This window comes from Raphanus sativus, chromosome 2 (genome assembly GCF_000801105.2).
Source record: "Raphanus sativus cultivar WK10039 chromosome 2, ASM80110v3, whole genome shotgun sequence".
NCBI classification, from domain to species: domain Eukaryota; kingdom Viridiplantae; phylum Streptophyta; class Magnoliopsida; order Brassicales; family Brassicaceae; genus Raphanus; species Raphanus sativus.
Genome location: NC_079512.1, coordinates 36,974,272 through 36,988,674, shown reverse-complemented (window position 1 = coordinate 36,988,674; position 14,403 = coordinate 36,974,272). Strand labels below are relative to the sequence as shown.

The 14,403-nt window shown below is 34.4% G+C and overlaps 3 protein-coding genes across 3 annotated transcripts in view; 1 reads left to right on the top strand and 2 right to left on the bottom strand.

The window, feature by feature from the left end:
* Nucleotides 1-292: 292 nt before the first annotated feature.
* LOC108840089 (lachrymatory-factor synthase) lies at nt 293-981 on the bottom strand. Its single transcript, XM_018612914.2, has one exon. It carries the CDS (start codon nt 902-904, stop codon nt 410-412), a length of 495 nt encoding a protein of 164 aa, XP_018468416.1. The 5' UTR covers nt 905-981; the 3' UTR covers nt 293-409.
* A 3,849-nt stretch (nt 982-4,830) lies between these two features.
* On the top strand, nt 4,831-5,890 carry LOC108840693 (uncharacterized). Its single transcript, XM_018613524.2, has one exon. The coding sequence runs from the start codon at nt 5,133-5,135 to the stop codon at nt 5,712-5,714; it is 582 nt and encodes a 193-aa protein (XP_018469026.1). The 5' UTR covers nt 4,831-5,132; the 3' UTR covers nt 5,715-5,890.
* A 1,933-nt stretch (nt 5,891-7,823) lies between these two features.
* LOC108842434 (nuclear poly(A) polymerase 4) overlaps nt 7,824-14,403 on the bottom strand; it is a 29,208-nt gene continuing 22,628 nt past the window's right edge. The window contains 22 exon segments of the mRNA XM_057004373.1: nt 7,824-8,423; nt 8,747-8,772; nt 8,775-8,833; nt 9,030-9,415; nt 9,417-9,485; nt 9,487-9,588; nt 9,590-9,635; nt 9,637-9,718; nt 9,721-9,741; nt 9,744-9,770; nt 9,773-9,809; nt 9,934-10,035; nt 10,038-10,100; nt 10,180-10,379; nt 10,382-10,412; nt 10,414-10,509; nt 10,592-10,654; nt 10,738-10,851; nt 11,164-11,325; nt 11,400-11,428; nt 11,431-11,461; nt 11,623-11,730. Coding sequence (XP_056860353.1) covers nt 8,289-8,423; nt 8,747-8,772; nt 8,775-8,833; nt 9,030-9,415; nt 9,417-9,485; nt 9,487-9,588; nt 9,590-9,635; nt 9,637-9,718; nt 9,721-9,741; nt 9,744-9,770; nt 9,773-9,809; nt 9,934-10,035; nt 10,038-10,100; nt 10,180-10,379; nt 10,382-10,412; nt 10,414-10,509; nt 10,592-10,654; nt 10,738-10,851; nt 11,164-11,325; nt 11,400-11,428; nt 11,431-11,461; nt 11,623-11,730 — 1,989 coding nt within the window. The 3' untranslated portion in view covers nt 7,824-8,288.

The following is a 14,403-nucleotide window of genomic DNA, read 5'->3' as shown; positions in this document are numbered from 1 at the left end:
ATCTGCTTTTATGGAAAAACCAATGAAAAATGTGTAAATTATTTCTATTGGAAAAAGGCATATACTTGTAGAACATTTCTGTATGGTTATTATTCTTTTGAAATAATTTAGTAAATAAAATATTCCATCTTTTATTGTTTGAAAACCAGCGGTTACGAACGTAAAAATCAAGCTAAATGTAACGCCAGTAACGGAACAGGTTGTCAAGTGTCAATAGAAAAACGTAACCAATAAATTACTTGTTAGATTATTACTCCTAATGAAGTTCCATAGAATCATAGAACACACCAAGTCAAATGTATCTTTGTATCACCATTTAACACAGAAAAACCACAAGCTAAATTCACAATCACACGGTAGAAACAGTGAGCGTTCACATATTTTTATCATGAAAAACATAAACAAGATTTTACAGATTCATTTCCATTTTATTAGCCATATGTTTAAGACAAAAACCCACGTAGGATTCAAGGTCTTCCTTCTTCCAACCATCAACAGGATCAGACACAAACGACCACTCGATTCGACAGACTTTTCCACCGTCCGATTCATCTCCGCCGTCCACTTGCATTACTTTGACCGTTGCCACGTAAGATCTGAACCCCACGTTATTCTCGAGGACCTCATAGCTCAAACACCGTCCGATTGGATCCATCTCGACCAAACGCTCTTTAGCCCATTTGGTTTCCTCTTCTTCTTCCTTGGTTGTGGTGGAGGCGCAGTATCTGACTAGACCCGTCTGACCATCGGTTCCTTCGACTCTGCGACACGTATCTACAGTTGGGAACCACTTGTGGACGTTGCAGAAATCTGAAAGAACCAACCATGCTTGCTCCGCCGTGACACCGTTGACTTGGGCGGCTTGTTTGCCTTCCCATTTAAACGCTGCCGTTTCTGGTTCCATTGACCGAGGACAACTTGTAGTTAGTGCTTCGTTGAGTTTGGTAGGCTGGTAGCACGAAGCTATTTATGCTTAAAGTCGAGCGTTTAGTGGAGAATATTAATTATGATTTTACCCTAATTATAGGTACAAACCAAGTACAGCCCAATAAACCTATAAAGCCCAAAACTAATTCTAATCTCAACGCATGCATGGTCCAAATCTATTCATGTAACCAACAAACGCAACACAAATCCACAGCTACTTTTAAGTTTTTTTACATATTTGGTTCACTATTGATTACTATGATAGTGGGAGTGTTTATAATAAAAGGATTCAAAGTAACTGTTTATATTATATTGTAATTTCTATTTCTTTCCAAACTAAAACTTTTCAGACCCACTATCCGACACTGCAAAGATACTCCACTAATATAGAAATTACGAGACATTACAATTATATAGTAGCAAAGTAGGGATCCTATATCGTTTTAGCCATCATTAGCTAACCGAAAGTGTACAGAAACCTTACAAATATGTGAACTCAAAGGGAGATTATAACCAAGCTTTTGTTAACTAAAATATAGAAGGATAATGTTGGCCACCGGAAGTGCTGAATAAACTTGCGTATTATCCGGTGTGCATATGAACTCACCAACCGCTGAAAAATCTTAGACGTAACGAAGCTCTTCAAACTGGATTGATTATCTTTGAGCATAATTCCCAAAAAAAGCTTGACCATTATATCTGATACACGATTTGCATAACTGAAAGACGTAGCTAAATACAGGGAAAATAAACACACACAAGGTTTAGTGGGTTAATTACTTATACAATTATGAAGCAACACAAACATACCAGAGTTGGAACCAGTGCCGTGCGAAGCATTTTAGAGGTTAAGACAGCACTATTTTTTCAAAAAGATAATATTAATAATTTAAATTTAGTTCAAAAATATATTTAATTATAAGTAAGAGTTAAATGATAAGATTATTTTACATAAATGCTATTTTATTAGTTTCAAAAAAAAAACTGTGGTATTAAAGCAAATACTGAACTTATGTTAAAATCTTATTATGTGAGATTTATAGTGGTTAATTATAAAAAATTTACTACAACTAGTTTAGACTTATGTTAAAATCTCCTTCTAAAATAAAATAAAAAATTTAAAAAGTTTAAATTATATTGGGGCCTAAATCCAATGTCTTTTTAAACAATCTATAGACACGGCTCTGATTGGGACTATGAAGCGAGAACTTAAATACATGATAAAAAGTTTATATATGAAAATAAGAAACTTAAGTATCACGAAAAGAAAGCGATGGTCGACTATCTTCTATTTAATCCTAAAACGATCAGCTCGGTTTGATAAAACGTGCATGTAGCACACATATTTTGACGGTCTATAAATCAATGAAACATATACATTATCTCTCGGTCGCAGAACTTAACCGTATCCTCTTCCACTAAGCATGAATAAACAAATATATATTCAGGTAAATATCATTCATCTCTTAGAGCAAGATTATCGGAGGTTTCTTAGGGGTTGTTAAGGGGAGGGGGACCACATAGCGATAGGACCAATGCAAAAAAGGAGAAAAAAGTCGTTAACTAAGCGACGTCTTTGTTGAGTTTATTGACTGTTCGCGGACCCCACTGAAACGTGGCGGCCAGCGATTGATTCGTTTTTAAATTTTTTTTTTTAAATTCGAACAAAAACCAAAAAGAAAAAAGTTATAAGGACTTTAGATTTTGTTACCGATGATGATGCCCTTAAAAATATAGGAGTGTAAGTTGTTCTTGACCCTGGCTTGAGAAGATATCAAACTTGAAAATGTAAAAAGGGTTCTCTTACTTCCTCATTTTTCCAAGCTGTAGGACCCTTATTCTGAACATAGCCATCAGAGTCTAGAACGCCATCGATTGCCTAAACCTTAAATAGACTATTTTATTCAGGAAACAAAAAAATAAGGTTAATTTGTAATAACTAATGATGACATTTTTTGTCCAAATTATTAAGCACTCATTGCTAACAAATTGCCTGACTATTTACAATATCTATGCCTAATTCTTGGTCAGATAATGTTTTCTTTTATATCCAGCTCATTGACACTTCTTCTAGGCGTAATAATCATCTCGTTAGTTTATAAAATACAGCTAGTGAAAAGCCACCAAAAAGTTTAAGTACATGTTCAACTTTACGTGAGGGGTTTACTCATAAGAGTCAACAAAATCATACTATTCACATAGTTAACACATCCATTCAGGTAAAAGTGTCATCATGATGCACCTGTTTACAGATTTTACTTGATTCTTGGATAACATAAATTCCAACATACTTTATTTATTCTTGTTTAAACAACCAAAAGAACGAAATACATCGTTTGGTCTAATTTTGTAAAAGCATACTTTTAAGTTCAAATCCAGTTTTGTCATGGTTATTGCAACTCTAACATTCAAAACTATTTATGCTAAATCGTTACATATTTTATCAATCACTTATGTACTTCGTTATTAAAATTTTTCAGGACATGAACAAATATACCAAGTTATGTTCAAAAAAAAAAAACAAATATACCAAGTTTTGTAGTAACATAAAATAGTGTCGACCGTCGAAGTATTTATACGAAACTTGGGAGCCCGAGACATCCAAGTTGGAAGAAACAGTTCATTGTTTTCTTTTTTCACAAACAATATTAATTATTTATTTTTCTCGATAACATTTTATCTCTTTCGATAAAGCAATCAAAACCAACTTTTCTGGTTAAAATAGATCAAAAGATGACCAATGGAACCCTACCCGTATTAAACTTTTTGCATATGCGAACAACTTAGAGAGACTAATACAATTACACAACAAAAAGAAAGAAAGTTAGTTTAATATATATCCCTTCTTTATTTTTCTACCTGACAAATAAAATTTAATGAAAGGAACGACATAAAAGAAAAAGAAAAGGAAAGCAACTATTAAAATCCAAAAAGACAGACACGGTTCAAATAAAATTGGTATAACGCAGCTGTTATCATTACACTATTTAAATATTGTTTTGCTTTAAATGTGATTTGTGAATTTATATACTTTATTGATGGTAAGATCAATCTTCAGTATCTGCACTATTTACCAGATATTTTCTCCAATGGCCAAACATGTTAGATGTACTAGGCATTATACATAGACTATATAGAAAAGACTGTTTACGTTTTTAGTTATTTTTATTCTTAAAAATAATTTACAATCAATTTCATATGTTTCTAGTTTTGAAAATTTGAAGTTTCTATTGATCTCATTCATAAAATTAATACGTGGATTCAAAATTTTCGGGCTGTAGTTTTTATATCATAAATTTATGTATTCTACACATGGGAAATTAATCCATTCACATTCTTTATAGATCTTTTAATGTAAGAAATTCTTCCTATTTGTTTTAGTTTCAGACAACGCAATATTCTGATGAAATATAAATCATATCGCGAAAAATTCTTAAGAAATATAGTGGTGAGGATTCGCTCCTTTAGTTAGAGACTAGAGTTTGATCTATTCCATTATAATTTAGTTTTGGCTGGTCATATGTGGATGATATGGTAAGAAAACATAGAATGGAATTAGTTTAAAAATAATAATTTCCCCGGTTACAAAAAGAAAATTGTGAAATATTAATTTGATATTTTAAGTGAATATACAGTTGTTTAAATTTCCTACGCATAATTTTAAATTATCAAATCTAATTAGTAACACAGCATTTATAATTTAAATTGAGTATTGAATAACAATGGTGTATTCATATCCTCATAAATCATTTAAAGTTCAACACTGAATAAATAACTGTTACAAGAAAGTTAAGTCACTGTTTCAAAAAAAAATATAAATAGTCTTGTCAAAATTTTATAACCACAACTTACGAAGAATATACATGGAATTCTATTCTTGTTACAAACTATTATGATCTTATTTTGTATGGACTTTTTTCTTTTTCCGTTTATCACAAACCATGGTGGGAGACTCGAACAAGAGGGGTCTCTTAAAATAAAATCAAGAATGTTTTTAACAGTTGAGATAATAACTATTGGACCCATCAACTTCTTTATTATAAAACTCCTATAGAGGAATAAATATTAATGTGTTTCCGTTATATAAAGACCATCATAAGTTTCATCATTAATCCCACTTTAGTTTCTTTAAATCACATCCCTTCAAACTGACGCCAAGCTCCTCTCTCTCTCTCTTTGTCTCTTTCTGTCTTTCTATTACACATATGCAAACACACGAGATGGATGTTTGTTCACCAGTCACGACCAAGAAGCTCTCAAGACTCGCGAAGCTAATCCTCTACACAATCCAAAAGGTCTCGGACGCCTCACGTCACAAACTCCAAACAACCCTCGATCCACAACTACTAGCGAAACGTGGCAAGACCCTACGCAAATCCCTAAACGAAGCCGTATCAACTTCCCACTCCCACATCACGTGCCGTCCCTCCGACCACGACGACGTCAGATCCTCCTTCATCTCACCTGTACCGCTCCAGCTAGACTACGAGTTTAGCTGCAGCAGCACCCCACCAAGACGTTCCTACGCCTCGACCACCACCGACGGACGACGCAGCGGGTCCCGCAAACCGCTTATCGACAAACGCCAACGCCACGCGTATATCCGCTACAACACGCTCCCTAAGGTTCCTCGGGAACGACACGGTGCAGCGGCCGTGTTTCCTGACGTAGCTAGCAGCGTGGGAACCATGGATAGCTGCCACGTGGACAGAGCGGCGGAGGAGTTTATACAGAGGTTCCACAGAGAGCTGAGGTTGCAGAGGTGGATGATGGCTCAGGAGGTTTAAAATATGCTTAGCCACTTTCGTTCAACCAAAATATTTATCATATAAGAAAAAAAAAACTGTAATATGTAACTTTAGTAGTCTTGTTTTGACTTTCCAAAATCTCCTTGTATAGTTTTTCATCTTTTATCTTTCATTTGCTTTGGGTAATCAATGAATCCATGATCGATTTTAATTCATATCTGCTTGGAAAAAATTGTAGGAAAATCAATCTTCGAAATAGCTCTTTTTGTGTATTGGCGGATAATATTTGAATATATATATTTACACATGTCATGACAAATTTAAAGTACGATAGATATCTATCGATGTTTTCTTTATTTGTCCTTTAGCTCCTGATAGAATGTCATAGTACCGACACTTCGGGGGAAAAATATCCATACATGTGCTGAGTCTGTTGTATGTTCTGATAATATTTAATTTGTCGTTTACTATGTCTCATGCTTTAGCTATACATAAACGACAAAGTTTATCAGTCAAACGATGTGGAAAATGATCCATCGTTGTAAATCTATTTAATCCCTAAATAATAACATGTCATTCGGTTTGCATAAGCCAATATTGTAGTAACTAGTAAGATTGGTAGAAGTCAAAAGACATTATAAAAGCTTCTCCATAGTATAATATCGCTCCACCGAAACCACTAAAGATCTTAGACGGGTGGATCTTAGAGCTCGATCTACATTCTGTTTTGCCATTAATTGTAAAAGATTCACTAATGTTTATAAACATTAACTCTGTGCAGGAAGGATACACACAGTAGCATACGTTTGGAATATATCCAATGAAACTAATATTTCCATGTATTTGTCAAAAAAAAACTAATATTTCCATTTAGATGAGTAATGGTTCTCTACTATATTATGCATATCCAATCATGTTGTTTTGGACATGATGCGGACTTCACATATAACATCCGTGCATATATAGTATTTTCTCAAATGTATAAAAAATTGGGAATAATATCTTGGCTATATATTATTCTGATCAGAACACTTTGTCATGTAATGGATGTTGATATGATTAAAAAGCTAACCATTACTAAATGAAATAAATAAGTAGCTATCCATTTGAAATGTGTTTACTATTTGTGATTAAGTAGGTCATTTTTTCCTTAGGGCATCTCCAACCCCACTCTATTTCTCACACTAAACTCTATTATAGAGTAAAATCTTCTCTAACCCCACTTTATATTTTACTCTAAAATAGTACAACTCTATTTCTTACTCTATATTTGGAGTAACTCTATTTCTTACTCTATTATAGAGTAAAACTTTTTTATTTATACTCTAGTCCTTTTATTTTTCAATCCTTTTATTTTATAACTATTTATTTAATTTAATTATGCTAACAACACATAATTATGTTTAAAACAACATATATATGTATATATAAACATTTAAAATTTATTATTATTATTAGCCAAAAAAAATAAGCACTAAAAAAAAATTATAAGATAAAAAAAAAACTCATTTCACAATCTAAAATTTGTTAATGATCATTTGTGAGAAATATACACTAATGGATGTTTAAGTTAAAATGTGTTATGCTATTAGTATAATGCACTGTAATTATTAATATAATTAATGTTTGATATAGATATTTAATTTATGAAAACTTTGTGAAAAATAAAATGTAATGGATCAATTTGTAAGTTTTATAAGCAAAAACTATTAGTCATACAATTAAAAAAGAATATATTTAAAAATATTATTTTAGTGTCAAATATAGAATAAACCATTGGAGAGAAACTCTACTCTGTTTTAGAGTAACACTATTTTAGAGTAAAATCTATTATAAAATAGTGTAAACCATTGGAGATGGTCTCAGTCTTCTAATCTTTGGCATGTTGTATAGTTTTAGACCAAGTCCACAAAACAGGTTTCTTACTTCTTGTATGTTCTAAAGACATTTAAATTTTATAAGCTTTCTTTTCGTTGTTCAACTGGCAACTGTACTCCGATCAGTCGATCAATTTTCAATCATTTCCATCAAAAATGAGGATTAAACGAGCCTTCAGAGTAAAGATTACAAGCTAATCATTTGGTATCAAATCAGAAACATCTTTTTTCCATTGTTTTAAAGCCTTGCGTTATACTACTCATGCAATGATGGGGAAAACATTCTTATATACAGAAATCGGAAAATAAAAAACACAACGATTGAAGTCAAACCTCAAAGAGGGCCATCCATCATAAGTACCAAAACAGGTGTCTGAAATAGCCGAACTAAAAAAACAAAGCATTAAACATTATAAATCAACCCCTCTCCAGAAGTCTTAATATGAGTGATGATCACTGCCCCACCACCTCGTGACGCATATTGAGTTTTTGATCATCAACTCAACAAAACAAATCCATCCGACGTTCCTTGATTATCTAATTTTTCTTTTTTTTTGGGATTTTTCAAATGTTCTTTTTTTACTTTTTTTTTCTCATAAAAATTTAACTTACCAAAGGTTATGCACTCTGTCGTCTGTCCACCGCAACATTTTGAGTTGATCTTTCAGTCTTGGTCATCACGTCAATAGCCTAAAGGACGTTCACACAGTGGACTTTAAGCTCAACCCTGCTGCTGCTATAAAAGCACCACGAAACAAAAAAAAAACAATAATATAAAGACATCATGATTTTGCCTTATCTGTGACTTCTGCAAAGAGTCTGACCTAGCTCCGTCTTCTGCCTTCTCCATCCCGCTGACCAATGACTTTGACTAAGACAAACAAGATTACGAGCAAGAACATACGTTAGTTAGGTGTATTCCTCAGAGAACTTAAAGAAAGAGAGAAAAAAAAATAATTTCAAGCGGAGTTGCTTCATACACACAACAAAAGCATAGCAAGGGTAGGGACCTGCCAACTATTATATGCACTAAGTTAGTCAGTATGCAGAAACAACACAAGGCAAGTGAAAACACAGCAAATAATCCAATGTAGTCTGAAGCTTTGAAGCTCACATATTAATGCAAGTTGATATTTAAACAAACCAGAAAATGTTAATAATTCAAAAGCAACTACTCTGAGGTAGCTTACGAACCTGAAGGTCTTCAGGTATGCCACTTTAGAGTACAAGTTTCCCTTTCCAACAAAAGGATCCGACTTTGTAGCAGGAAAACTCGAATCCCTGTTAAAAAACCATAATCACTATTCCCCGTCCGTTCAAGAAAAAGATTGCTAACTTCCTGGTAACACTTTCCAACCCTTAAACATACGAAAAAAACTCACCTCGTAATCACGGTTCTGGCCAGAACCTCTGCTACCATCCGCAATTTCTCCAGTTATCCGCGTACCACCACAAGACTTTGATTCCCTCTCAGCTTCATCGACAACAACTGATCGATACAGACATCAAATCACGATCTAAGTTTTCTTCCTGACCACTTGCAGTTGCTACCACATCACTAGAATCAGGTGTCACACACTTTCCATAAGCCTCAGCCGGATCAGAGCATTCCTGAACAAGAGCCATACTATCTACTTCCAGAGCTTGCTCGCTGCCAGAGTTACACTCATCTCGAGCAAAGTTTGCGAGTTCAGCACTCTCAGTGTTCAAATTTGCAGCCTCAATTCCCTCACCCGGAGGTGTACCAAGGTCACATACAGGAGGAGTACAGCCAGTAGTGATAGCACTATTGTCAGGAGAAACAATGTCTAAACTGTGTGGACTGAGAGATGCGCGCTTCTCAGGTTTCTCTGGCCGAGCATCCCATCATTTCATTATCGTTCTTTCTCTTCACCTGCCTCTCCACCACAGAGTTGGAAACTGTACCATCTTCAACCAGATTTTACACCCGGTTGATTTTGGTGCCTAGAAGGCCGTGGCCTTCTGTATCCAATTGGGAAAACAAAAGATGGAAGCTGTCGTCTACGAACATGAGAAAACATAAACATCCATCCCAGGCTTCCAGAACATATACATGTTTACTCTGTCTGAACTCCTCGACCGTACCACGGATATCAAACTGTTGACAGTCTTGACCACCAACTCCCTCTGCCCTCTGCAAGCCATGAAAAATGCACAATGCAGAAACTCCTAGACGTGTCGACATACTCATTTGGTTGGGATGACACATTAACATTCCGTTTGTGTCTCTTTCTATCTGCATAGTCAAAAGAAAACACGAGAGCGGAAACCATTCAAATTTTTTTTTGTACCAAAAAGTGTAAATAAACACTGAAGATTAAGCAGGTTTACTGCTGTAATGGATAGAGGACGATACCCACCTTTAAGGTCAGCTGTCTGAACCGTGACTCCACCCAACCCTTCCACGCCAATAAATCCTCTGCATCTGCTGCTACTATATCAACCTGCAGGTAGTTTTTATATATGCCTCGAAGAACATATATTGTTCAAATAAAGAGCTCCAGTGCTGTTTGTTTAATTCAATCTCCTGCATTAAAAAATTCCGCTTAAAGATAGGATCCTGAATAAATGTTTCAGGAGACAAAAGAAAAGATTTACCGTCTTACTTGCAAGATATTGTTACCAAACTGGAACTGCTCTGTCATAACGCGAAGAGTGCTCTGAGAGACATTGTAACTAGAATTCATGCATGGGTACGCTGGAGTGATTATTGGCATAAGGTGATATCGATCGCGATGGTTCTTGCGAGGGTCCCAAACAGGAAATCCAAGCTCATCCTCTTCAATAGCACAAAGCATAACCGGTTTGGCCACCGCCACTGAGTATATACTCTGAAAAAACCGAGAAACAAGCATACTAGGAATTGCATTTGGATAGAGCTGGCACACACGAGCCACCAAGAGTGCCCAGTTTACACCGCCCAGAAATCCAGTCACCTACAAAAAATGAGAAAGATGACGAGAAACTTAAATATGAAAAGTTTCAATAAATATGGATTTCAGGAAGGTATGATCTTACATTTGAATAGACTCCACGCCTCTTAGCCCAGTACTTCAGGCATCTTAATGTTGTCCGAAAGTGCTACAATTGCCCAAAAGATCAGCAACGGCAACAATTGTTCTTAAATATGTTATAACACAATGAATAGCATTTTGGAGGTATACCTCAAAATTTGGAACGAGTTTAAGAATCTGATCAGCAACTCTACAACCATTAAGACTCCTAACGGTTGGCTCATCAACATCACACAGCACAGAAGAGTTGGATATATCGAGATCCTGTAGATAAATCATGTCCATGAAGAGAATCTATTCAGAAAGCAGTTACCAACAATTGTGAAAGGGCTAAGTTTCCATCTATAAATCGAACTTCTATGCTAAAAACAGCCAGTAAACTTCACTGTTCTCTTTGAAGTCGGAAACTTCTAAACCAAATTCCTTTAAAATACCAGTCTATGGATGAAGAGCGTACATTATCAGCCCCCATCATAATCAAACACTAACATATGTAACATATTATCTACAGGACAATCATAAAGTTATCGTATTATCAACGGAAAAAAGATGCATTAGATTCACAGATACAGTTACCTGTGGCACAACTAAGCGTGATATGCTAGCATAGAGCAGATCAATCGATATTCCTTGAAACTTAAATTTCATGACCGGAACATGAGCGTCGGGAACAGGTTGAAGTTCAGTCACTTCTTCCATCTCAGCCAACATATCATGCAAGATTATAAAGAAATCCTCCTGTACAAACAAGTGTTAAGAACTCAAGTAAACCAAACTTTTGCAACAAAAAAGAGGTAAATAGCAAGAGTCACCTCCCGGTTAACATAAGATGGCCCAACACCAGAGTGTCAATGTCAGCCCCAGGCCCATGTACCTGCAATTCAACAAGTTGTCAGACTCAAGAGAGCAGAATAGGGATGATATAAAAAGAGAAAGAACAGAGCTAACTATCAAGGAATGTTTTGGAGGTTCAATAATCAACCGTCTATGATGAGAGCACTAAGATAAAGGCAAAGGTAAAAATGGATCACTTACTCCAAGTCGGTAAGAACCAAAGGTGAAAATGACAGCATTTGCTTCCTCCACCATTTGATCCGTATACCCCCTCTGTTGGGTTAACTGCTTGACCCAGTGCTTCACAATCTTAAAGTAAAAAAAAAAAAGAGTAGTAAGAAAAACACAAGATCAAAAGAGTTTACCCATTTCAACCAAACATGGACTAAGAAAAATCACAGTGAACGGCACGCACGTGAAGAAAACTTGAAAAACGGCAAATAAAACAGACAAGCAGACCAAACATGATAGATCAACAACCATAAAAAAAAAACATAGTTCTTTAAAGCTCAATGGTCATCTGATTAACGATCAAACAAGAAGACGCTTCCAATGTAAACATAGAAAAAAAAACAATCAACAAAAAAAAACACCTTGATCAATGCGCCCGAGAACTTCCTCTCTTCTCATGGTATCCTCCTCGCTCTCATATAGTCCCTCGTCAACCAAGTACTAAAACAAAAAGGCACATCAATCAGGATTCAGTTTAGAAAACGTAGCACAAAGTAATAAGCTTATTATTATTATTATTATTTACCTTCTCGAGCTCGAGGTTACGCTTGAAATCAGCAGGGGAAGGGCCAGCAAGCGAGAGAGGCTTCGTAATCCCATAGCTTTTAGGGGAATTCACCACCGAGCCGCCGTCTACACGTTGAGTACCCACCATCATAACACACACACAATCTCCTAACCGATCTCAAGCCGAAGGGGAGCAGCAGAGACACATATTTTGCTACAAGTCAAGGGAGATCGGATCACACGCCCTGAACGAGGATGATCAAAAGCCGAAACTTTAATCAATTAAGCGGAAACCCTAAATCGAAGGAAGGGGGTGGGAAGCGAGAGAGACTACGGGTGTCAAAGAAAAGTCAAAGGGGGCGAAGGAGAGAATCTGAGAGAGAGGGTTAAATCGGATGCCAGAGAGAAGAGAGAGGGATCGAGATGAATGGGGGATGTATGTTTGATGATGATGAGGGGGGAGATGAAGAGAGAGAGAGAGGCTGTGTTGTGTTTCGGGTATGATATTAGGTACACGCCGATCCGATTTTCATTAATTTAATTAATTTTAATTTAATTATTACTCGAAGTTTCTCTGGCTTACTTAATGTGAATTACTTAACGACTGAGGAAGCCGAGAAGTCTCTGTCTAGATAGACGGACATATAATAATAAATTTGGAAGAGAAAAATATATAATGGCTTGTTCCATATATACTAGTTACGGCTCGTGGACACCGCGGCCCACATAATTAATCATTTCTGTTAAGGGATTAATAGTCTTTTAAATTCATGACTAGATTTCAATCCAAACAACTGCGGTGTTGATTTTCATTTTATAAACATAAATATTTTGATTGATGGTAAAATTAAAAAAAAATCAAATGTTCAGATAATAGAATTACATTTAATAAAAAATCAAATATGGTTTGTTAACCAATCCGGTTTTACAGGAGTCGATGGTTATTATGAGTGATATATTATTAAGTCATACTAGATTTTGACCCGCGCACGCCCGTGCGGGTGTATATTTCAAAAATATATTATTATTTATTTTTTTAATGTCAATATCAAAACTGGATAAAAAAAATCTGAAAGAACCGATCACGATCCGAAAAAGTAATATCAAACCCGAACCAAAATTGATTAAATATCCAAATTATTCAAAATTTTTGATATTTAGACAACTGAAACCATAACCAATTCGAACCAAAGTATTTGGATATCAAAATGTATCCGAAAAAGATTTATATACTTATATATGTATATATATTATTATTTTAGTTTTAAATGTATATAAAAACATCCAGAATATATATATGATACTTTTAGGTTAGTTTAAATACTTTGAAAATATATAAATAGTCAAATATAAATATCTAACATATTGGAAGTACACTCAAAACACCAAAAGTATTTAAAATAATTATTGATTTTTGATCCAAAATTTAAACCAAACCAATTTATATGTTAAGTTTATGTATTCTGACATATGTTTTTCAGATTTATATACATATATTATTTTTATTTTATATATTTAAGAAATTTAAAATTTATAATGAATTTAAAAAAATAATTTAAATGGATTATCCGAACCCGAACTGAACCCACCCGCAAAAGATCCGAATATAATTCGATTTGAAATTCCAAAATATTTGAATGGGGCTGAAATATTTGACCTCGGAAACCCAAAACCAAGCAAATATGTAACTACCCCGAATGGATACCTGAACGCAGCCCCAGTCAAAATTCGAACTGAAATTTAGGAATATATGAATTGGGCTGAAATCTTTGACCCTGGAAACCCAAAATCCAAACGGAATGGATACCTGAACGTCCACCCTAGTTCACTATTATGTTCGTATATATGTCATCAATAATAATTTAATTGTATTGGTCCATTCATATAAAAATACATATAAGTAATAGTATTTTTATATATACCATCTTATAAATAATCATATATATTATATTCTTAAAGTTTAATCCGAAATATAAAACCATATTTAAGTTGGTATATAGAATTAATTTTTTTGTTGTATTTTTTTATATATATGAAAAACATTTTTTAAATAATGGTTATTGGAAAATATTTTAGTAAAAATAAATTTTTGAATGTATGCATATTTTTTTATCAATTTTTGATATAAATCAACTTTAAAATTATTATTTGATTTGAAATACGTATATAATCTAAATTTTATTTTATGATTATCTTAGACAAAACAATGTTTTTAGGTAATTATATTAGTCCATTTTGTATATT

Coding starts and splice junctions, on each gene's coding strand:
- LOC108840089 (XM_018612914.2), bottom strand. CDS start 904: ATGGAACCAGAAACGGCAGCGTTTAAATGGGAAGGCAAACAAGCCGCC.
- LOC108840693 (XM_018613524.2), top strand. CDS start 5,133: ATGCAAACACACGAGATGGATGTTTGTTCACCAGTCACGACCAAGAAG.